Here is a 25,175-nt window from a genome sequence, read left to right on the forward strand (position 1 = left end):
TAGAAAAATCAACATGTTTAAAATGGACGTACGGACATTCTGGTAATGATTATAGAGTTGCTACGCTTTCTAAATCGTACCTAACTACTACAGGAATCATCATGCAAAATTTGAAATCGATAGGACAATTCTAACCTGCCTAAATTAACGAATAAAAGCTATCTATCTCGGACGGACGGACGGACGGACGTACGGACGGACGTACGGACGGACGGACCGACCCTAATTATAGAAAAGCTTCGCTTTTAAAAAGATAATAGCTTAAAGATTCATCGACTACATGATATATTATAATTCTTCTTATTTATATCAGTTATAAAAATTTACTAACAGATTATTTTTTGTTGATTAAGATTAAATCTATTGACCAAACATAATTTTTAAAGGCGAAGCTTTTCTATAATTAGGGTCGGTCCGTCCGTCCGTCCGTCCGTAACGGATAGCTTTTTCCGTTAATTTAGGCATGTTAGAATTGTCCTATCGATTTCAAATTTTGCATGGTGATTCCTGTAGTTGTTAGGTACGATTTAGAAAGCGTAGCAACTCTATAATCATTACTAGAATGTCCGTACGTCCATTTTAAACATGTTGATTTTTTTACTTTTCTAACAACAAATTGTTTATGTGATCTAATCATCGGATTGATCTGATTTTTGGTATATTGATTCCTGGGACAACAAAGTATAATGTATTAAGCGAAGCAACTCTATAATCAAGTCCTAAAAATGTAAGTATGTCCATTAAAATTTTCCTGTATCAAGCAGTTTTTCAACAAATTTACTTACAATTTTGCTTTGACTCTTATAAATTTATATTATGATAATCAAGTTCTAACACTATACAAGTGTTAATGTCCGTTTGTCCTACCGTTTCAGTGCTTCGCTTTTATGGATGTTGTCATCCTTGTTATATATGAAACTTGTCATATAAGTTAACCGATTTTCAAGAAATTGCTCTATAGGAATTCTGATTTTACTACATACATAATATTTACCTATTAATTTTTTTGTGTAAAATTTTGTTCCTTTGTTATTGCTGCGCTACTTTTGAACATAGTTGTATTTGATTTTAGATACATTCAAAATATGAAGATAAAAAGAAAGTTTTTATATTATGTAGATTTATTCGCATATAATTATAAATAAAAGGTCTGAATGAATTCTAAAGCAAGTGTAGAGAGAGATAATATACAATATTAACATACAAATAATTGAGAGGCAAGTAAGATCACATTTTCAGGCAAAAATAAATTACCATAAAAAATGTCTTTTTCTATGTAAAAGGTAGAAAAAGAAAGATATAAACTAATTGTTTATTCAATATACAGGTCCGGGTGCAGCTTCTTTGGCAGCTTCAACAATGACAGCGGCAACGCCGGCAGAATTGTTGCCATCAGCACCAGCGGCAGAATTGCTGCCATCACCACCAGCTGCAGAATAAGGACCAGCAACACTCTTCTCCGGAGAACCGTCAGAACTGCCGCCGAGACCGCTGTCAACGGCTCCAGCAACGGTACCTGAGTAGGCGCCATCACGTTCAAATCCACCAAGATCAACTCCGCCAAATTCCTCATTGTTGTTGTTGTTTGTTGTGCTGCCGCCATTGGTGTAGGGTCCAGATTCTGACTCAACAACAGCTGTCAACCAGTTGACGTTGCACTGGGTGTAGGCATTTCTCTGGGCCTGGAAGATTTTGGCAAATCTGGCGTTCTGTTCAATTTGCTGGTCAAGGGCAGACAGTCTTCCCTCCAACCAGGCACCACACTGTCCCTCCTCATAGCCCCAGTAGGAGTTGTAATCACCTGAAGAGCCTCCATAGTGGCAGGTCATGACCTGGTCAATCCAGCAGACAGCCTGGCTAACATCAGCATAAACACCGGGAACTCCATTCTCGCCGCAGCCAATACCCCAGGCAACAATACCAGCCTGTTCATAATGAGTAGGGTCGTTCTTGCGAGGACAAACCAGAGGGCTGCCACCATCTCCCTTGCAGGTATCCTTTCCCTTCTCACCGCCAGCGCACATGAAGGATTCATCCAGCTTGAACTTGCCACCCAGCCTAGTTCCTCTCAGCTTGCTCTGGCAAGTATCTCTGGGCACAACACCAAGGGCAATCTCCTTCAGAACAACTTGATATTCACCAGCAGCACCAAACTTGTCCTTACCCCAGCCAGTGGCAAAACAGGTATTATAGTCAAAGACGTCTCCAGGTTGGGGCAGACAGACAGTATCAACATGGAAGTCCAGGTTGTACTCCTCGGCCATAAAGATGAGAGCAAAGTCATTGGCCAAATTCTTGGGGTTGAACTCAGGGTGGATCTGGATGTCAGCACCATACCTGTCCTGGTGAGGGTAGGGTTCGATCTGGTTCTGTGTGTCCCACTCGCCACATCTCACCTTAACCTGCTCGGGATAGGGCTTCAGGTCATTGATACAGTGAGCAGCAGTTAGAATGACACCAGGAGCAATTAAAGATCCACCGCACTTGTACAAATTGTTGGTACCACCGTTGGCATCAGGCTTGTCATGGAGAACAGCGCACATATGAGGCCACTCAGCAAACTGAGACTCATCAGCCTTGAATCCCTGGATTCTGGCACCAACACCAGCAGTGTTGCGACGGCCACACCTTGGCTTGTACACCTGCTTGGGTGGGGGAGGAGGAATGAAGTCAGGATCCTTGCAGCACACATCCAGGAAGCCGGGGCACTTGCTGTCCTCAGCGTTCAGGGCTCCAAATCCATTTCTGATATCAATAAGACCGGCACCATCAGTGATAATAGTGCCATTGTGGCACTGATAGTAGGGCACACATTCATAACCAAACTGGTCAGTGTACTCGGCACATGTTTCAAAGTCAGCATTGATCTCAACAGTAGCTTTGTCAATGGGCTCACTGGCATAGGCAGCCTCGTTGTAGTCAGCAGGTCCTTCCTCCTTAACAATATTAACTACAACACCAATGTTATTATTTGAGGTTTGGCTTTGCTGAGCTGCTGCAGTATCCTCACCTCCACCATAACTTCCTCCAAAACCAGAGTTTCCAAAGATATCTTTAACAATATCAGCATCAACTCCAGCCGGCAGCTGTGGCGCGGCAGCCGCCAGAGATAATATAGTAACTCCTGCTACTAACTTGATAAGTTGTTTCATGTTCTGTTGTGTATTGTGAACTGATGGTTGGTTAGAGTGCGCGGCTCAAGATATACTCTCCTTCTCCTCTCAATGGCTGGGATTTCCTACCAACTCAAAAATTTTACACAGATACAAATTCACAAAAGCCTGGTTTCCCGGGCCATATATATCCCCCCCCCCCCCCCCCTCCTCTACCGTACCGCTCTCTTTCTTTCCCCCTCTCCTATCTTTTCTTTTTCTTACTTCCACTGTGTGTGTATGTACTTCGCTAAGCGCGCTCTTAACAAAAAAGTGCTACACTAAGCCAAACTTCCCAATTGATCAAATATTTTCAAACTTCCCGATTTAATAAATGTTTAAAATTTTAGTTAATTAATCAATTTCTTTCCAAATTTCTTAGTCTCAAATACTCTAGAATTTCGACATGGTTTTAGGCATTAATAATAAAGGGGGAAATTTAATAACATAATATTAATTTAATAAATGAGTAGAATAAGTTTTTTCAAATATTTAAAATTGTATTTAATGTTTTTTGTATCTTTCTTATTTATAGACTAGAGTTGGCTCGATATAATTATCTCCCTATTGGCTAGTTTTCTATATGCATATCTATTTCTCAATAAATCTATTTTCCTCACCCGGCATTACTATCTAAAAGAAAGTAAATATTTAATAATTTAAATGATTTTAAAAAGATTTTTCAAATTATATTTTTTCCTTTACATTACCATCACCAAAGGGTTAATGATGATGATTACAATTTTAGTTTAATATTTGACCACACAAAATGTCGCCACAATCGAATTCTTTTAAAACAGAGTTTTCTTAAATTTATTATATTATAAATTTAAATTTTCTTTTTTATGATTAGAAATTAAGTACATCAATATAAGGTAAATAGCAACATGAAATGAAAAAAAATGAATTTGTTTTTAATAAAGTAAAATAATGGGTCTTATCGTTCTGGGCAATGAGAGTTTATTATGGATTATTGGAGCACTATGAGTTTTAATCATATATTCCTTGGAAAACTTGAGCTCGTTTATAGACATTTATTTCCTATATAGATCTGACATGGATCTTGAAGCAATTAAGCAGGCCGTTTTGTACACGTTAAAAATTGGAAGATTTCATTAAATAAAAGTTATCGCAAATATACTTAGTAAATAATCGAAATGATACAAGTTTTATTTTTTCAACATGTGTGTTTTTTCACATTTAACGCTTTGATGTCAAGGACAATTAAAATGCAAAGTTATTGAAACAAATTTATTGCATGTAGAAATTATAATCTACCTTTTTATCTTTAGTACAGTTTAGTTATTTCTCGCATCGTATTATAAACAGCTTTCCTCGGATATAGAATGTACAATTATAAGATTAAATCTTATGATTGTACATTTTACTTTATTTAATGTCCTAGCGTCTGTATGTAAGATAAAAAAAGCTACTCTATATTTCGAAATGTCTGTCTGTTCGTCATCCAACTATGGTCAGTGATTTTATTGGCTGATATTCAAGATATACTTCTGAAGATTCCTCAAAACAATAAGCATGTGCTAATATTTCACCATTTTACTAAAATGCCATATGCGGTGATTTATTAACAATGCACTGCAGAAGAAAAACAAAAATTTTTGATGTGCAAATCTTAATTTTTTATTTCATCAAAAAGTTGCTCAAATGTTATTGACGTGCTACTTTATTAATACTTTTTATGATAAAGTTCTTATTTAGGCCTACATTTCTGATTGGATCTATTTTCGTAATTTACCAGAGCTGGATCTTTAAATGTGTAGCCGTTGCGCTGTCGTAGCCGTGGCCGTAATCGTAGCGGTAGCCGTCGCCACTGCTGTCAATAAAATATGGATTTTAAAAGATTTTACAGAGCAATGCCAGCTATCCTAGAAATATGGATCTCTAAAATCTTCTATGGCCCAACCAAAAAATAATTTTTTTTTTTATTTTTAAATTTTATTTTTATTTGGCCACGGTTACGCGTAGCCAATTTGATGTAAAGATAGATATTAGGTTAGCGACAACGGCTACACATTAAAAGATCCAGCTCAGAATAACTTTTTAGTGTCACCACCCCTGTAGAAAAAAACTTAGTTTCCAAGTTCCAACCACTTTTCTTCTCTTCCTATTTTTCCCTCCTCTGAATTAACACCCTAGAAATGTATTCACCCCCCAACCCTCCATAAGTTTCTTGGAGATTTTTTAATAGAGTTAAATAGTAGCAATCAACAGTTCATTTTAAAAGAATTCCATATATTTATATTTTTAAACAAAACTCATCATTACATGACTTACAGACAGACATACATACATATAGAAAGACGTACAATCATTCAGAAGGACAGACAAACACACAGACAGACATAAATACAGACAAACACACAGGCATTCATAGAGACAGAAATTCAGACAAACAGACATACAGATTAAAGATAGAGAGAGTGTGAGGGATCATAAGCTTTTTAGATGTTAAAAGTTATAATCAGCCTTATCACTATCGGAAATACTTTTTAGTTGGTTTTAATTAATTCTTTACTTCATTTTTTCATCTTCTGAGAGTCTAGTATGAATAAGTCTAATATTTTGAGCGCAGAGCTGACGCGTACCAGATTGGTTCAGAGTGGCCGACCCAGCGCGTAACGTGCACTAGCGTTTTAGGTGGACAAAACTTTCAAAAAATGATATAATAATATTTCCAGTTTGGCTTCGAAATCGAATGATATCCGTAAGGTCAGAAAAATCATGTTAGTCTGGCCTTCGGCCCCTCAGGGCTAACAAAACTGGTTTTAATCTTATAAGTTTTCATTTTAATATCCGCGGAAAGTTTTCAGTTTTGTACAAAAAGATTGTGGTTTTAAAAATCAGTACAGTGTGTGTGTAGTCTGCCTAGCTACAAAAATGCAGTGAAATCTAGTAATACTCATTTTTATATCCCATTCTGTTTGGACATTTTAAAAGCCTCCTTTAAAAGATGAAATATTTTTTATTACAGCTTTCTGAAGGCTTAACTTTTATATATTGTTCGTGTGTGTTTCTCAAATAAACATCCATTTATCGCTTCTTTCGCTATAGCCATGACTTTATTTTTTGTTAGAATTGTCCTATGTTTTTCAAAACTTACATGGTGATTATATTTAGGTTTGATTACTTTTATAGAAAACTATGTATGTCTGTCTATATAAACTCTTCCCTTTTAAGTTTGATAATTGCATCTAAGCCTCTAAGGCTTATATAGAAATGCCTAATTTCATAAATATTTCCCCTAATTTTATAAAAAAAAAAACAAGGATGGCAACATCCATAAAAGCGAAGCATTGAAACGGTAGGACAAACGGACACTAACACTTGTATAGTGTCAGAACTGAATAATCAGAATATAAATGTATAAATGCCGAAGCAAAATTTTAAGTATATATGTTGAAAAACTGCTGGATACAGGATGATGTTTATGGACATACTTACATTTTTAGGACTTGATTATAGAGTTGCTTCGCATATGATACTGTACTTTTTTGTCCCAGGAATCAGTATACCAAAAATCAGATCAATCTTATAATTAGATCACATAAAAATTTGTTGTTAAAATCGTAAAAAATTAACATGTTTAAAATGGACGTACGTAATCCTGAAGAAGGCTTAATTTAGCCAATAAGAAATAATGGTGAAAAAAGGTTCAAACGCAATAAATGTGTAAACTGCAAATCTCTACTATATAGTTGTCTAATATCCAGTTTTTATTGAAATTATACAAAATCTTAATATTCATAGATTTCTCTTAATAACAAGTATGGCATAGCCTAGGAATTACCATGTAAGGAAATTAAATTTTCATGGTACAGACTTTTAATGTTTTCTTACGCGCATTTCCTTGCTGTAGCTGCGCGTATTGCGTATTTGGGTTTTTATTTAGTTTAGACTTTCCGCGGTGGTGGACACCAAAGATAAAAGTACAACTAGGGAATTCTATTTCGCCACTATTTTAAGCTTTGACAGATACCCAGCAGTCCGAAAATGTACGCAAGAAAGTACAAAGGTACATAGGCGTCCTCTAAATTTCAGCTATTTATATTTCCCCCACAGAAATTATCAAATAGAAATACCGACAGACAGACAGTCAGAAAAAGTAAAATATATACAAGCTGTAAAGAATAGGAAATTTCGAGCCATCTATTTTAAAAAGCAGCCTAGAAAATCACGTTTTCGCGAATTTTTAGATGTTAATACCTCTGGGAGGAAGAGGACATTGGACTGAAAATTGTAATGGTACCCAAAGGTTTATAAAGACGTTCTCAGCTCATTACGTAGCTTTTATTAAACCATGATTGGTTTGTACAAACTAACAGTGTCTAAACATTTTCACCAATAATTTTAGTTTACAGAAAGGGGTCATATTGTTTATCATAATTAAGAGTATAAAAGAGAGGGAGGGGACATTGGGCTGTTAATTACACTTCTCCCAAAACTTTTAAAATAACGCTTTCTTTTTTGTTGACCCAACAACTTTGGGGACTTTTATTCAATTTTGTTTGGATATTGGTTGGTTTATTAAGTTCAGTGTCCAAATGTTTCAACCACTTATTGTAATCTACAAAAGGAGTAATTTTGTGTATCATCATTGGGGATATACAAAAAATTTTCGGCTATTGTCTTATCCCATTAGATCCCCAATGTAAACTAATTTATCCTCCTAATTTATCCTCCTTAAGATCCCCACACTGCTCTACTAAAAATGTGAAAGTGTGTATAACCTTGCAAATTCTATAGGGCAACCATTAGTTTTGCAACAATTTTGCAAGGCGAAAAAGTTCAAAATTTATTATAGAACCAGAGAAATAAAACTATTAAATTATGTTGATCAAATTGAGAATTATTTTAATCACAATGATATACTCAATTTTTCTTGTAGATCATACCAAAATTTATGTTTAAATATCGGACCATGGAAAGAAAACGAAGTAGCTGGTTTTGTCGTATTTTCACAGTAGCTTTTTATCTGTTATTTTAGGTTAGGAAATTGGCCCCGCTGGGTTAGTAGAGCCTCCCGCAGGTGCTAGAAATTGGAAAAAGGCCACTGTGAAAATACGAAGAAACCCCCTACTTTGTTTTCTTTCCATGATCCAAAATTTCTTTTTCAAAGAGAAAACACTAAATGTCTTACGTATTACCATTCATTAGTAACAAAGGACTAAAAATCATGGATTAACAAACAAATAAAGTGATTTAGAAAGCAAATGATCAGTGGTCATAAAAAAAAACGAAAGAATAGAAAATTGAACAATGATATTTTTACCTGAATATTACAAGAATCATCATGCTAAGTATTCAATGGATAAGAGTTATCCGTTACGGACAGTTCATAATTATAGAAAACCTTCGCTTTTAAAATTAAACTTTAATGAAAGGATTCAGGGAACATTGGGCTGTTAGTTACAATGGTACTTAAAGTTTTATAACCACTTTATCTTATTCGTTGGCTCAGAAACTTTGGATACTTTTACTGAATTTTAATTCGCTAGTTTACAACAAGTAGTGTCAAAATGTTTCAACCAATAATTTTGTTCTACAAAAGGAGTTATCTTGTTTAATATCATTGGAGATGTATATAAATTTATCGTCCATTGTCTTATCCCTAAGATCCCTAAAGAAAGGATAAGGTGTGTATAGTTGTTATCTTTCAACCTTACAGTCTCAAGTGACTTTGTATTTGACAAAAGGACAGTCCAAATAAAAAAAATCATAGCATTTTTTCGCATAAAATTATTTTTATTCATGCAATCATCTTTAGACTTTAAAAAAGCGTCCCTGAAAAGAAATCAACACTAAAAATATTCTTTAGTTAATCTTTTTTGAATTTTACTGTAGCTTAAAACCGGTCTTAATCCAGCTGATTTGAATCGGATTCGGAGCCTTATTGGTAATACTATGAATTTTTTTTTACAAAAACTACTTACTAATTAGTTTTACCTGTTTACGGGTCAAAGCATTACTCCCTCATTATTTATATTATTGTAAAGCCCCTATCTCATAATTACTACAAGGGTTTCTTAAACATAACAGGATAATAATTATTTATCACATAGTGTTATAAACAGCTTGCCGCGGAAATTAAAATATAAGAATAAAACCAGTTATCCCTAGTCCAGGGGCTAACAAAACTGGTATTAATTTTATTATTTTTATTTTAATATTCGTGAAAATTGTCTGTAATACGATGTTATACATGAATTTTCAGTATGGCAAAAAACCAGTTGTAATCAGCGAATATTAACCCTTAAATTTCTTAATTATTAAAAAAGAGTCTTTTAAATTTCACCACTGCCTTATTTGCCATTTGCCTTTTATAAAGTTACTTCTCATTCTTCAGTGTCTTGCAAAACTGCAAATAAGAATATTTGCCATTTTTAGTAGGGTAGGTCCGTCTGTCCGTAATGGTTAGCTCTTTTTATTAATTTGGCATGTTAGCATTGTCCTATCTATTTTAAACTTTCTAGGATGATTCCTGTATCATTTTCATTTAGGTGAAATTTATAAAGTAGAGCAACTCTATAATTGTTACCAGAAAGTCCGTACATCCATACTAAACTAAACATACTTATTTTTACTATTTTAACAACAATTTTTCATGTGAAATAATCATCCTATTCATCTGATTTTTGAAATGCTGATTCCTAGGAAAACATAGTACAATGTTATAAACGAAGCTTCTCTATAATCAAGTCCTAAAAATGTTAGTATGTCTTTTAACAGTATCCTGTATTTAATCAGTGTTTCAACAAAGTTACTTAAAATTTTATTTATTATTAGCAAACATTCAGTTTATTCAGTTTCGACACTTTACAAGTGTTAATGTTCGTTTGCTCTACCGTGTAAGAGCTTTGCTTTTATGGAGGTTGTCATCCTTGGTTAATGATTTTTTGCAACATTGGAAGAACATAATTAAACAAAAATATACATTTGTATATACATTGTAAATATTTGTATGTATAAATTATGACTATGAATAAATATAAAAAGTTATTCAGTATTTAAAATGAGTTCATCTCAACAGTTAATACCTGATAAGGAAAAGGTTATTTTTAAAAGTGTGATATTTTTTTTATATAATTATTTTATCTTCCAGCCGGCCGGTGCAAACGTTTTAGTGCCTTTCCACAGAGTGCAAGTAGAGCACTGACCTCTATCCCTATTTGTAGAATAAATTGAAAATTGTCCAATTTCTTTGGTGCCCTAACACAGCGGGGCTACCCAATACCAAATATAACCCTACCTAACCAGACCTAAAGTGATTAACATACAAACAAACAAAAAAATCTACCACTCCTTATCTTTAATTTTTCTTTTAAAATAAGAAGGGAAATTTGGTGCTCAACTAAGCAATATAAGAGAAAACGCCAACGTTTTTTTTTTATAACACAATATGAAACTAAAGTGTGTTATCTTTTTTTATGTTTTATTATTATTTGGCCACAACTTGGTAAAAAATGCTCACAAATCAGACCTTTTTCGACCAAAGATACTCAAATGGTTCCTTTACAAGCCCAATCAATCAGATTTAAGATATCTTTATATTTCAAGAAACATTTATGAAAATACCAAAAAACGGCAAATTTGGGTGTTACCTTTTATATGCACAGATACCATAAAATCAACAGAAAAAATACTTATTTTTACTTTTCTGTCATTTTTAAAGTTTGATTCTGTTAAATTGGCTATTCTTGAAGGGATTTATGCATTGATTATACTGAAACATAATATTGGACAGAAATTAATTTATTAAAGAGAGAAAATTTTGAAAATAGGAAATTCGACCTCTATCACTTCAGAGGACAGCTGCCAACCTCCAGTTGACAGGATGTAGTTAAATACTTGTTAGCAATAATAATTAGCCCAAAAAGTAAAACAAAAATTTTTTTAATATGGTAAAAAAATTAAAATCTAAATCTTAATTTTGGGGATGATGATCTTAAAGATGTTCTTGCTGTTGGTGATGATGACCCAGATGGTATCCAAATACATGATCATTATGACAAATTATCTATTAAACCATGGTCCTATTTTTGTATTTGTAGCATTCTCCAATCAAGAGAAATCCCAAAACATACAATAATGGTTTTTAAATTCTCCAATTCATAAGGTAAATATAGTAGTTTTTAAAAGATGGTTATATTTCTTGTTACAACTTTTAGTTGGAGGCTGCTACAAATACAAAAATTGGACCATAGTTCAATAAATGAGTTGTCATAACGCTCATGTACTTGGATACCATCTGGGTCATCATCACCACCAGTAAGAGCGTCTTTAAGATCATCATCCCCAAAATTAAGATTTAGATTATCATTTTTTTACCATATTAAAAAACTTTTTGTTTTTCTTTTTGGGCTAATTATTATTGCTAACAAGTATTTAACTACATCCTGTCAACTGGAGGTTGGCAGCTGTCCTCTGAAGTGATAGAGGTCGAATTTCTTATTTTCAAAATTTTCTTTCTTTGAAATACATTAATTATTGCCCAATATTATGTTTCAGTATATTTCAATGCATAAATCCCTTCAAGAATAGCCAATTTAACAGAATCAAACTTTAAAAATAAAAGAAAAGTAAAAATAAGTATTTTTTCTGTTGATTTTATGGTATCTGTGCATATAAAAGGTAACACCCAAATTTGCTGTTTTTTAGTATTTTCATAAATTTTTCTTGAAATATAAAGATATCTTAAATTTGATTGCTTGGGCTTGTAAAGGAACCATTTGAGTATCTTTGGTCGAAAAAGGTCTGATTTGTGAGCATTTTTTTTACCAAGTTGTGGCCAAATAATAATAAAACATAAAAAAGTTAACACACTTTATATTTTAACCTGTTTCATATTAATACGGATGCAAGCAGGCCCTAAGTACGTTGAAATGTAAAGACATTTCAAGCTAATTCACCGAAAACAATTTAAAATAAAGAAATTCATAGTTAAACCCTTTTCCGCTAATAAATAATTTTGGGGACAGTTGTTAACAATGAAGAGCCAGGTTCCAAAGAGCTATTTTAACAACAATTGCTGACAATTAACCCTTTATCTGGCAATTCCCCTTAATCCTATTTTAATATCACACATCTAAAATAGCAGCACCATAGTACAACTTTTAAAGTCTTTATTATGGGGTGGTTGGGGGCAGGATTCGAACCTATCATTTCCCATGAAAAATACTATATACTATTGACCCAACATGGGATCACAAATTATTTTTTTAGGGTGAAGGAGTGGAGCCACTATTAAAGTGTATGTATTGTAACAAGAAGGCGGCAGAAAGACAAGTATCTAGTGGGGAAAATGAAGGGAAAAAGTAAGGAAACTCTACTTTTTTTTTAGTGATTAGACAATTGATATAAATTGATGTAAATATCCCATGATGATTACTCTTTCTGTATATTAAATTTATTAGAACTTGGCTCATTATTTACGAAAAAAACATTTTTCTGTATTAGGTCTCAGATTTTGATAAAAACTTCCAGTCCCCTTCATTTGGTCATAAAACTAAGGGCTAGGTGATTTTTAACCTTTAGAGGCATTTTTTCATGAGTTTCAAGTTTAAAATTTTTACATTAATTTTCAACTTACATACATGTTTTTTTATATCAAATTTATCCCCCAGATGGGTACAATATAGAATTTGTCTTAAAAATCACAAAAATCATGAATTGCAGGGTGTCCCAAGAAAAATGTCAAAACAGGTTTTTTAAACTTTTGACACTGTCAGGAAACGAATTTTGCCCAATTTTTGCTTTTAGAGTGAATTTCATCCATTTTACAACACACATGAAGTAAATTTGGCGTGGTAACTCCAAATTTGGACACCTGAGAAATTTTTGAAAAACCCTGTTAAAGTGAAAAGTTTGTGAACTGCATTTTTGAACAGATCTTAAAGTTTTTGAGGCATCTAATGACAGAACGTGTTTTCCAAACTTAAAAATCATCGATAGCTAATATTTCGCTTACATTGCATTTCAATTCTATTTTATTTGTTTCAAAGCTAAGATAATTTCAATGGAGTGCTAACCGGAGGAGCGATTTTTGGGAAATTACCCCAACCCTCCCACTTTTTAACGCCTGAAACTCCTTAAACTGTTCAGTATTTGAACCTCTCCCTTTAAAATTTGGTAAAATGTTCAAATGCCACCCCCTCCCCATTAGACGAAGTGATCATGCCACTGCACTGGAGAGTTTCTTTGAAAAATTTATGCTAAAGGTTGGGTGATTAAAGATGACCTAAATCATATTTTACTCCAGGTATTTCAAATGTCCAGACCCAAAAGAGCCAAACTGTTACAAATTCTTCAAATGGGCGGAGCAACTGCAGGTAAATAAACTTCAGGATGGAATATTTTAACTATTTTGCCCCCAATCTTCCAGTAATTTTATCTGCAGGAAGGGAGGTTACACTGACCTGTTTTTTACACTAGTCCCCAAAAATTTTATAAAATCGCTGACTTTTATTAAATTTTGATTGGTCGGTTCCTTAAGTTGAGTGTGAAAACGTTTCAACCACTTTTTGTAATCTACAGAAGAGTTAATTTTGTGTGTTATCAATAGGGATGTACATAAATTTATCGGACATTGTCTTATCCCTTTAGATCCCTCATATAAATGCCATATGTGGTAGTATGACCAACGGACCAAGTAAATTATATAATTTGGGTGACTATCTTAAAAAGAAGTAAAACATTTAATTTTGTCTACTTATTTATCATTATGGGATGGCAGACATCAGACAGATAAACATCTCGAATCATGGAGAAGTTTCGCTACTTTAAAGTAAATCCTAATTCCTGCATTTTCAAATAATTAAGAAGTAAAACTTTTCTGAAATTATAGCTTGTTGTGTAGGTAGATGCTGGCGCGGATACTGTGCTCTGTAAGTGCGGCGATGTTGCTGTCAGACAAGTTGTTAAAAAAGAGGGGAAAAACAAAGGTTAAAATCATTTTTTTAAGCTAAGCTTTTTCACATTTGAGGCTGTATGTCATAAAAGTGCTTAGCGATAACAGAAACCATCCTACTTTAAAAAAAAAAATAATTAAAAAGGAGGAGGGGAGGGGGGAGTAGTTTTTTTGCGCGAGTTCGTTTTTTACTGTAGGCCAGGTTAGGTTAATTAAGAACAATATTCATCCAGATTAAACTTTACTCATGCTATAAAAAGGCTAATAGACATTTATATATCAAAAGGTTTCGTGATTTTAACTTTTCATGAATACATTTTGTCATGACACTGAGCATCTGCTCTATAACGGGCTCTTTTTTTCGCATCCGTTCATATTTTTGTAATTCTAATTATGTCAGCCTTCGTTTTTGTCAAGAGCACTTTTTAAATCCATGTAACGTTTTTGCTCAGGTCGTGTGTTTTATCAGTGTGGCCGTCTTAAAGCATTCCAATGCAAGTTTTGGGAGTGGCAACCTCAACCAAAGGAAACATACATATTCAATACTTAATTAATTTGTCATGAGAATGTTCACAAGAAAATCTAACTGAAAAGCATCCGAGAAAATTTTGACTGGTACGGTATCTACATTAAATGACAACAAACACACAGAAAAAATTGGAATAAGAGCTTTACTCTTTAAAAAATCATTATAAAGTCTTATTTTCATTTTGTTTGTGTTTAGGCGAAAAGTCATTGGTATTTTAAAATGTATAACATTTAATTTCATGCGAAACAATGATTTGATTTTTCAATTTTTAGAATTTAACTGTAGCTTTTTAGTGTTGTTATTTTTAAACGTAAAAATATTTTCTTATTTTTCAGATATAAATCAATAATTTTCAACCATTATACAATTTTATTGATTTGATTGGTGGAAGAGTTAAACACAAAGTGTTTCGAGAAACATATTTTCTCACTCTCGGCATTTGAAAAAATATTTGGGTATTGTAGGTTTCGTGACATCGACTCTTAAGGGGCTTTTCATCGTATTTTCACAGTAACTTTTAATAGGTTTGGTAAATGTTAATGATTGCTCCGCAGGGTCAGGAAATTGGCCCCGCAGGGTCAGAGCCCACCGCAGGGGCTAGAAATTGGAGAAAAGCTACTAGGAAAATACGACGAAACCGATAATACCCAAATATTTATTAATGGTTGAAAAATTTGGACACTGCTGGTTTGATCCAACACAAATAAAGATTCACAAAAGATCTCCAAGTTTTAGGCTATCAAGTGAGAAGGCGTGTGAATAAAACTTTTGGTTCCATAATAATTTACATTTCAATTTCCCCTCCCTTCCATAGTAAAATATGTATGTAAAATCAGGAGAATGAAAAGGACGAAGTTCAATGCAAGTGTGAGAAGCCGGCCAAAAAACAAGTTGTCAAGAAGGAAGGAAAAAATCAGGTCAAATAAAGCAGTTTCAAGTATGGTTTCGAAATCAATTAATACTATCTGGATTAGAACCGGTTCTAAGCCATACTGAAAAATCATGTATCGTATCATATCCAGTTTTCTACGAATATAAAAATGTACAATCATAAGATTGAAACCAGTTTTGTTAGCAAATGCCTAAGGCTACCAAAAATGGTTTTCTTTCAGTCAACCTGCCGAAGCTTTAAAGTTGTATTCAGCTACCCTGATATAATTAATTGAAAGAAGATGTATCAAATTTTTTGCTTTTTATTTAAGATAGCTAGCCGGTTCTTTCAGTAAGTAGTAGATGTAAAATTTTTCATAGAATTCAGATATGCAATCGGTTTTTTTTGTAGACCTCTTATTTTTTAAGTAATTTAAGTTTTAAAAAAAAATAATTAAGTCGGTTTTAAGGTACTAAAACGCAACAAAATAAAAGAAGAAAATGTCCAGTATGAACAAAAATAGTAAGATCTTTAATTTGACACCTTACTTTTAAAATTATGTTGAGTAATTATTGAAAAAATCAATTTTTTTAACCTCGGTTTAATCAAAACTTTGAAGTAAAATATAATCTTCCACAGGCATAAAAAATATGGGTTCATATATAACTTTAGAATCAGAAAATTATTATGAATCCTTTGTAAGCTAAATTGAAAAAGTTTTATAAAACTATAATAAAAAATATAAGTTTATTTTAAGAATCATAATTTTCGGCTTTAAAGGGTTGAACAACTTGAAAACTTGAAATAAACCTAAATAAATATACATACAATGTAACAGATATTTTTTAAACACAAGAAACAATAAAGCATTTTTAACTGCATTGTTTTGAAGTTTATACACAGATTGATGCATATTTGTTCATAATTTTTCGTTATTTACATGTTATGAAAGTATCACTATTTTCATTGTAGTATCTATTGTATATATTCTATGAACATTGTCCTTTTTTTTGTCAATTCTATTGGTTGAGGTTTTGAGGTTAAGCTTCCCGATTAGTCAATTTTTGAGACTTGTGATTGGCTAGTTTAATAGTTACAATTAAGTGTTACCTGTAAAAAATAATACGTTAGGCCATTTTTATTATTTTTATTTTTTTACTTTTTTCAATTTTGCTTACAATGGATTTGTAATATTTTTCTGATTCTAAAGGTATATATGAACCCATATTTTTAATGCCTGTGGGAGATTATATTTTACTTTAAAGTTTTGATTAAACCGAGGTTAAAAAAATTGATTTCTTCAATAATTACTCAACATAATTTTAAAAGTAAGGTGTCAAATTAAAGATCTTACTATTTTTGTTCATACTGGCCATTTTCTTCTTTTATTTTGCTGCGTTTTAGTACCTTAAAACCGACTTAATTATTTTTTTTTATACTTAAATTACTTAAAAAATAAGAGGTCTACAAAAAAACCTATTGCATATCTGAATTCTATGAAAAATTTTACATCTACTACTTACTAAAAGAACCGGCTAGCTATCTTAAATAAAAAGCAAAAATGTTTATACACCTTCTTTGCAAGAATTGTCTAGCAATTGTGGAAAGAACATAAAATCGGATCATGGAAAGAAAACGAAGTTGCCGGTTTCATCGTATTTTCACAGTAGCTTTTGAAGGGTTATTTTAGGTTAGGTTAGGTTAAGTAAATGTTAATGATTGCCCCGCAGGGTTAGAAAATATGCCCCGCAGGGCTAGAGCCCCCCGCAGGGGCTAGAAATATGAGAAAGGCTACTGTGAAAAAACGACGAAACCGGAAACTTCGTTTTCTTTCTGCTTAATCCAGTAACGAAATTAATTCAAAAAAATCACAAAACCTTTACGTGTTTTTCAGCTGTCGTTGGGGGGCAACACATAGTAAAATTGACGACTTCCCCATCTGCCCCGCAAATACTATTTTAGATTTTTTTGGTTGCTGGTTATACTTATATTTAGAAGGGTATACCTAGCTTTTATCTGATTTTTTTTATATTTTCAGGGACGCATCTTCTACCATTGTGCTGGAACCAAGCTGACCAAAAAATGCAACTTTTGGCGATGGGCCACTAAGGATGAAATGGAGCTCGAGAAGGCCAAAGAAAGCGAGGAAAATGGCGCCAAAAACGAAGACGACAAATCTTCATCAGAAGACGACAATGATAATTCAAACAATGATGTGAATACTGCTGTTAATGCTAAGAAAGGAGCTACAAAACGAGAGAGTTCTGAAACTAGTGGGAATGTATCAGCAAAGATCAAGAAAACAGAATAAATTCAACTTTAATTTTAACTGATTCACTAACACCTATATATTTGAATGAATATAATATATTTTGTTTTTGTTTATGTTAATAAACTTTTAATAAAAAACCTATTTATTTTTAATGATTACACATTGTTTTTTTTAAATATTCTTTTAAACAATCACTAAACCTTTATAATTTCCCATTTAAAAAAGATAACACATTACATTTTTAAAATAGAAATTACAACAGTTGAGTTAGTTTGTGAAAAAAGGGAAAGCTAGACCTTCTCTTAAAATATCTAAACTTGTTGTTCTAGAAATCATAACTCCAAAGATCAAGAAAAACCTGTTGTCAAAAAGTAAAAAATCAGTATGTTTAAATGGAGGTACTATCTGGTATGGATTATATTTTACGCTTCCAAAATCGTACCTAAATGTTGTAGGAATCATTATAGTTTGAAATAGTAGTTTGAAATCGTTAGAACAGTTCTAACAAGTCTGAAATAACGAAAAGAGCCAACCGTTACAGACGGACGGACAGACCGATCCGGATTAGAGAAAGCTTTGCTCTTAAAAATACAGAGAAACTATTTTTTTTAAAAATTTTATTCTATATTGGTAATAATAAATAATAATAATATAAAAATATGATTTTAAACATATATATCATTTACACACAAAAATGTGTAAAAAATGTGCAAACATAAAACAAACTTATTACATTATGATCACAATTTTAATTTCTTTAAAAGGATATTTCCAAGGCTTAGAAATAAGCAATTTAAGTCAAGGTAATATCCGATAAATTGATGTAAATCCCCAATGATGATATACCCCTCTATAAACTGCAATTAGTGGTTGAAACGTTTGGGCACTCAACTTATGAATCAACCAACCTAAATGCAATAAATGTTCCAAAAGTTGTTAAACCAACGAATGAGAAAACGTTATTTTAAAACTTTGGTGACTAGTATAATAAACAGCCCAATGTCTCCTCCCTACTTGCTATTTAGTTTATTTAAACTGGATAAATACCATCTATGGAACTATTCCTTCTATAAAATTTGCATATATTATATGTTCTCTACTATTAAAATTTGAATATTAGGTGGTGAAAGTGGTGAATTTAGTAATCAATATTTTTCCAGTATTGCTTCGAAACCGATTAATATCCACTGGATTAGAACCGGTTCTCAGCCATGTCATACTGAAAAATCGTGTATAGTTTCCTATTACAGACAATTTTACACAAATATTTAAAAACCATAAAATTAGCAACAGTTTAATCTTATAATTTTTCATTTTACTAACCACAGAAAGCTGTTTTTAATACGATGCGATAACTAATTTTTATGGAATTTTCAATTCATAACTAATAAACTGCAAAATCTATTACAATATCTCACTGTATTTTAAGTGCTCCTCTATTAATCTTTCTGAAAAAAATATGAAATTTTTTGATATATTTGACTTTATAGTTGATCTGAAAGGAAAATACACTAAAATTTTAAGAGAATTTTTGGATCAAGGAAAGAAAACAAAGTAGCGGGTTTATTCGTATTTTTACAGTATAGCTATTGTTTGGTTACTTTAGGTTAGGTTGGATTAGGTAAATGTTAATGATTGCCACGCAGGGTTAGAGGCCCCGGCAGGGGCTATAAATAGAAAAAGCAACGGTGAAAGTACGACGAAATCCGCTACTTCGTTTTCTTCCCATGTTCCGAATTTTTTATAGTATTCAATTTTCAACAGTATATTTTTATAATTCTTAAATGTAAAAGCTTTATAAAATTTGTTTTACTTTTAATGAACACTTTCTTAAAATTTGAAAACATATTTTTATCATACATTATACATTGCATAGCAATTATACATCAGTAAGCTTTGTTAAGAAATTTGAATGTATAGCAAAAATATTTGACATAGTTTATATATGCAATCCACCAAAACGAAAAATTCTCATTTATTGCACTATATTTCTTAGTTTGACTAATTCTTGTACCTATTTATAACTTTATTATGTGGAATAGACACAATTTAAGATAAAAATTTAACATAAGGTGATAGGCTTAAATAATGGATTTATAGAAATGATCATGAATACAGGGTTATGGTAATAGGCATAAATAATGGATTATAGAAATTATTATATATAGATACAGGGATAGAGTAATAGACTTAAATAATGGATTTATAGAAATGATTATTAATACAGGGATATGGTAATAGGATAAATAATGGATTTATAGAAATGATTATGGATACAAGGATATGGTAATAGGCTTAAATAATGGATTTATAGAAATGATTATGGATACAAGGATATGGTAATAGGCATAAATAATGGATTTATAGAAATGATTATGGATACAAGGATATGGTAATAGGCTTAAAAAATGGATTTATAGAAATGATTATGGATACAGGGACAGGGTAATAGGCTTAAAGAATGGATTTATAGAAATGATCATGGATACAGGGATAAGGTAATAGGCTTAAATAATGAATTTATGGAAATGATCATGAATACAGGGATATGGTAATAGGCATAAATAATGAATTTATATAAATGATCATGAATACAGGGATAAGGTAATAGGCTTAAATAATGAATTTATGGAAATGATCATGAATACAGGGATATGGTAATAGGCATAAATAATGAATTTATATAAATGATCATGAATACAGGGATAGGGTAATAGACTTGAATAATGGATTTATAGACATGATCAAGGATACAGAGATAGACTATGAAAATAAACATAATCCTTCTAAACAAATCAATATTTTTGCCAAGGTTTTAACCCAAGATACAAAGCTCTTTATATGGCTATAAGTATGACGTCATACAATATCAATGACCAATGATAGGCCAACACACAGACTTTATTACCAAAGGCAGGCCGGTATACATTTTTATTGACGAATGGTAGGCAAGTATGACGTAATTTTTATAGATAAGTTGTAATACATATCAAAACTATTAATATTGAAAGCAAAAAAAAGTTATTTATAACAGAAAACATTTATTACAGAAAGACAGACCTATGGAATAAGAGAAGCTAAGCTTGAGAGAACAAGCTTTGATTGTGTATGTTTTGCAGAACCTATGACGGATGTGATCTTGTATTGCTGGTTGGAGGATTATTATTATCTTTGCCAGGATACAGGCTGTCATAGGAGGGAAGGCCCATGTCAATATCCTCTGGTATGTAGATGGTGCTGTAGGGGGGCGGGGAGGAGGGCAGGGTGGTGGTGGGCACCAGCGCGTTAGGCGGCAGGTATTCATGCTCGTCCGGTACATCAGAAGCACCTAAAATTTCTCTAATTTTAATTTTGGAAGCTCATTCTAGACTTATAGGTATAAAAATATTTATTTAAGTTTCTTACTAATGTTGTTGAGTTACACTTTCAGGTAGGGAGGGGACATTTAGGCTAGTTATTTCATTTGTCCCCATAGTTTTATATTAAAGTTTTCTTATTCGTTAGCTTATCAACTTTAGGGAATTTTCTTGTATTTGATTGGTTGGTTCATTTAATTGAGTGTTCAAAGGTTTCAACCATTAATTGTAATCTACAGAAAGGTTAATTTTATTTATCATCATTGGGCATGTAAAATTTATCGTTAATTGTCTTATCCTTTTATATCCCTGGTTGACTATAGTTTCCACGTGGGTCTTACACTCCCCTACTGACATTTTTAAAGTGTGGTATGATATTACTTTCAGCTCTCCCCCAAAATCCAAAATCGTGTGCACGCCCTTGAAATAACAGGAGAACTTCAATTTATTGACTATACCTGTGTTGGGACGTGTAGAATTAATCAGGTCTCTGTGAGAGGGTGGCATGGGGGGTAGAGCGCCCCGGGACTCAAACACAGGGGGTAGGGAGGTCATAGCATCTCTGAATAACATAATAGAAATAAATAATGTTTTTATATACATAGCCATGATTTTTTAAGGTTATGATTCAGATGCACACAGAGATTGGAAGTAAGAATCCTTCAGCCAATTCTAGATTGGTAAGCTTCGTGCAGAGCTGAGTGTATTTGATTATTAATTACATCACACCCTAGCCTACAGATTTGTCAGGTATTCCATATTACTACATCTTAATTAATGGCATTCTCAGTGGAACAAAAAGCTTGGAGGAGGAAAATTTTGTATAAAAAAAATTCAAAATTGAAAAAAATTCAAAGTTGAAAAAATTCAAAAATGAAAAAAAAATTCAAAATTTGAAAAAAAATTCAAAATTGAAAAAAAAGATTTTGGGACTCCTGTGTTTGTCCACTCCGACGTTTATCCCAAAAATCCTGCGTTTGTCCACTCCGACGTTTGTCCCACTCCTGCGTTTGTCCCACTCCGACGTTTGGGACTCCTGCGTTTGTCCACTCCGATGTTTTTCCACTCCTACGTTTGGGACTCCTACGTTTGGCGTGGAACCCCAGTTATGTCATTAATTTAGACACATACACTTTATTGCATAGAATAAATAACGTATAAAAAATATATGCAAGTATTTTAATTTTTTTTCTGATAAAAAATGATAAATGTTACATATTTAAAGGTTATTGGTGTTGGTATTCTCCCGAACAAAGTTATCCTAAACCAGAGGAGTGCAGTAGAGATGTTTCGGGTGCGTTTTACACACCGCCCTGGCAAAATCCACGCCACTGTGCTAAACATATCAATCCAGATCATAATTGAATCTTTTATTTTTACTAGCTAAGCTATCAAATATAAATATCTACTTAGTGATTTATTGACTAAACCAGCAAAATTTTATTTCGTATTTGTCATGAAATTTAAGTGCTTTCCCTCAAAGTGCCTACCTAGCACTGAACCCCCCCCCCCCTTTGGTATTGAAAATTAGGGATATGTCTAACAACTGCAGGGGAAGGTGGTTGACCCTGCGGTCATTTAATTAATACAACGTTATAACACACGTTACAATTCTACCTACAATTCAAGAAATACTACCTTTCTGACGTCAGGTAAGATGGAAGGTTACTTCGTCCTCTCAGAGCGTTTATTCTGAAAAATGATAAAATTATTTTATAGAAATCATTTGGCGTAAATGGACTTTTTGTGAATGAGTATAGAGTTGCTACGCTTTTTTAATTGCAAAGAAATGTTTCTATTACTAACATCATCAAGACCTGTTAAAATCGATAAGATAATTCTTACATGCCTTTATCGTTAATAATCGTTACGTACGTATCTACCGATCCTAAATGTAATAAAGCTTCTTAAAATTAATTTTAAACAACATAATGGTACCTAGCATTTTGTCTACTAAAAAGATATTAACTTATCTTATGGTTTGATTTTATTCTTTAAAATATTAAAATCTATGAAATTTTTCATTTTTTAATAACGGAAAAACAAACCAACTGACCAACACAAAAGACTTGTATAATAGTTTTGCCAGTAAAATAGTTATTAAAGTTGTGTATACTTTTAAACTATAAGTTTTCACTGCATTAAAGTTATTTTTTTTATAAACAATTATGACAACATACATAAAAATAAAGCTACATAAATCAAACATAGAGTGACTTCCTAATATATATAGTAGTAAGCGTTTTTTGTCTGTCCCGAAGGATCTCGCTAACCGCTGAACCGATATTGATCTCCTTTACAGTGATGCTTCTTAGAGGTCCTGGGAAGGTTTTAAACTATTTTTGGGGAGGGTGTCTTCACCTCCCTCCCCCCAAAAAAATATTTTTTTTACTCTTTTGAAACTTAAATTTAAAATGGGATGAGGTCGACTTTTCCCCCTCCTACCTTAAGTGCACCTAGAGGATTCTAGGGGCGTAGCCGCTAGTTAACAATAAAGCAACTGAGTATTGTTTGGAAATCTGAGCAAATATTCATTGAAATATTCGTGATAACATTTTAGGGTAGATAATGAGGATATCTTTTTTACATAGTGCCTAATTCTCTCAGGAATAGCAACTCAAAATCATGGCAACTACATTATTTATAAAATTGTTGTAAAAATTATTATAGTTTTGCTACGCTTTCTAATTGTTCTACATAACTGTTTGCTAAATCAAAAGTCAAAACTCGATCTGACAACTTTAACATGCTCAAATTAACGATCCGAGCTATACGTTACGGATGTATGGTCGGACAGAGGAAGTTACCTTTCTTGAAGAAAATCTTTGCTTTTAAAAGTAGCAGAGCTATTCTATAAATAATACGGTAGTTTGTCTGTTTTATTTTCGTTCGGTTTATTTTTTATTTTCCTTATTAATATATATACCTTAAGTTCGAATTTTTGGGACTGGGCTAAAACTCATAATTATAAACAGTTTGACATAAGTAACGCATTCGATAACAAACGTCATACTACTTTATAATGTACTAGGACAGTTTGTCGACGTTTAACGAAAAATCTAAAGGAAAATCTGCGATATGTACGTACATACAAAGTGAGTTATAGAGTAGCTTTGCTACTACAAAACCTGAATATTACCTACTATTGCGGCTACAATCAAACCTAACAGGCCTCGTTTCCTTAAAAAATAATATAATTATTCATTGTGTATGTCCGAACGCCTGTCCGTCCGTCCATCCTTCCGTACGAAACAGTTGGCTCTTGTCGTAAGTTTAAGTATGTTTGAATTGTCTTATCGCCTTCAAACTTCGTTCATCCTAGAACAACAAGGTACAATATGACAAGCGAAACATCACCATTTGAAGGCCTAAAAATGTAGGTATGTCCTTAAACACTATCCTGCGTGTAAGTAATTTTTTTTATCACATTTATATACAATTTTGTTTAGAATTAAATCAATATTCTGCTTATTAAATTCAGACACTCTAAATGTGTTTATGTTTGTTTTCCATACCGAATAATTTTGGAGCTTTGCTTTTATTGATGCTGTCATCCTGTCATGCTGTTTTTATGATTTTTTAAGTATTGAATAACAAATAATATAAAATATCTAGGTAACTTTCTCGTATGAATTATTAAAAAGATATTTAATAATTGATTAAATAAAAAATGCCACAGAAACCTTTTCTCATATCAAGGAGGGGGGGGGGGGTTATTTGTTTGTTTATTACTTTAAGTCAGGCTAACGCCAGATTTTTATATTATCTAATAAAGTAAAACACGCAGCGGTATAAAATAACGATTCCTCCTTCAACCCAATATTACCCCAATCCCCTTCCCTCTACTGGATAAACGAGCTGACCAATAAACGAGTTCCATGTTAGCAATGTAAATGGACGACAAATTTTCCCCTGTTATAATATCAGCATATAAATCTACATCCATTTTCTAAATGGCAACAGTATAAACTTTTCGTGATACAGTCCTATTTATATTAGTATTACATATATTGCTAATTTATAGAAAATGTATACTGAGAAAATCCGATTTATTTCAGCTATATTTTTCAA

General features: G+C 32.5%; 3 protein-coding genes across 3 annotated transcripts in view; 1 reads left to right on the forward strand and 2 right to left on the reverse strand.

Annotated features, from left to right (window-relative positions):
• Positions 1 to 1,103: 1,103 nt before the first annotated feature.
• Positions 1,104 to 3,286, reverse strand: LOC145322531 (phenoloxidase-activating factor 2-like). Its single transcript, XM_080164633.1, has one exon. It carries the CDS (start codon positions 3,150 to 3,152, stop codon positions 1,317 to 1,319), a length of 1,836 nt encoding a protein of 611 aa, XP_080020759.1. The 5' UTR covers positions 3,153 to 3,286; the 3' UTR covers positions 1,104 to 1,316.
• A 6,856-nt stretch (positions 3,287 to 10,142) lies between these two features.
• LOC145323356 (DNA topoisomerase 3-alpha-like) lies at positions 10,143 to 17,832 on the forward strand. The gene is made up of 7 exons (XM_080165783.1): positions 10,143 to 10,221; positions 12,393 to 12,484; positions 13,429 to 13,498; positions 14,026 to 14,110; positions 14,529 to 14,600; positions 15,440 to 15,522; positions 17,515 to 17,832. Exons 1-7 carry the CDS (start codon positions 10,183 to 10,185, stop codon positions 17,785 to 17,787), a joined length of 714 nt encoding a protein of 237 aa, XP_080021909.1. The 5' UTR covers positions 10,143 to 10,182; the 3' UTR covers positions 17,788 to 17,832.
• A 1,338-nt stretch (positions 17,833 to 19,170) lies between these two features.
• The window catches only part of LOC145322536 (uncharacterized), a 31,857-nt gene continuing 25,852 nt past the window's right edge, over positions 19,171 to 25,175 (reverse strand). Inside the window, exons 5-8 of the mRNA XM_080164634.1 lie at positions 24,244 to 24,284; positions 22,743 to 22,796; positions 21,563 to 21,666; positions 19,171 to 21,076 (exon numbers count right to left, since the gene is read on the reverse strand). Of these exons, the coding sequence (XP_080020760.1) occupies positions 20,871 to 21,076; positions 21,563 to 21,666; positions 22,743 to 22,796; positions 24,244 to 24,284 (405 nt within the window). The 3' untranslated portion in view covers positions 19,171 to 20,870. The remainder of the gene's footprint in view (positions 21,077 to 21,562; positions 21,667 to 22,742; positions 22,797 to 24,243; positions 24,285 to 25,175) is intronic.

Source organism: Acartia tonsa, chromosome 6, assembly GCF_053477335.1.
Source record: "Acartia tonsa isolate MP-2025a chromosome 6, ASM5347733v1, whole genome shotgun sequence".
In the NCBI taxonomy this organism is placed as follows: domain Eukaryota; kingdom Metazoa; phylum Arthropoda; class Copepoda; order Calanoida; family Acartiidae; genus Acartia; species Acartia tonsa.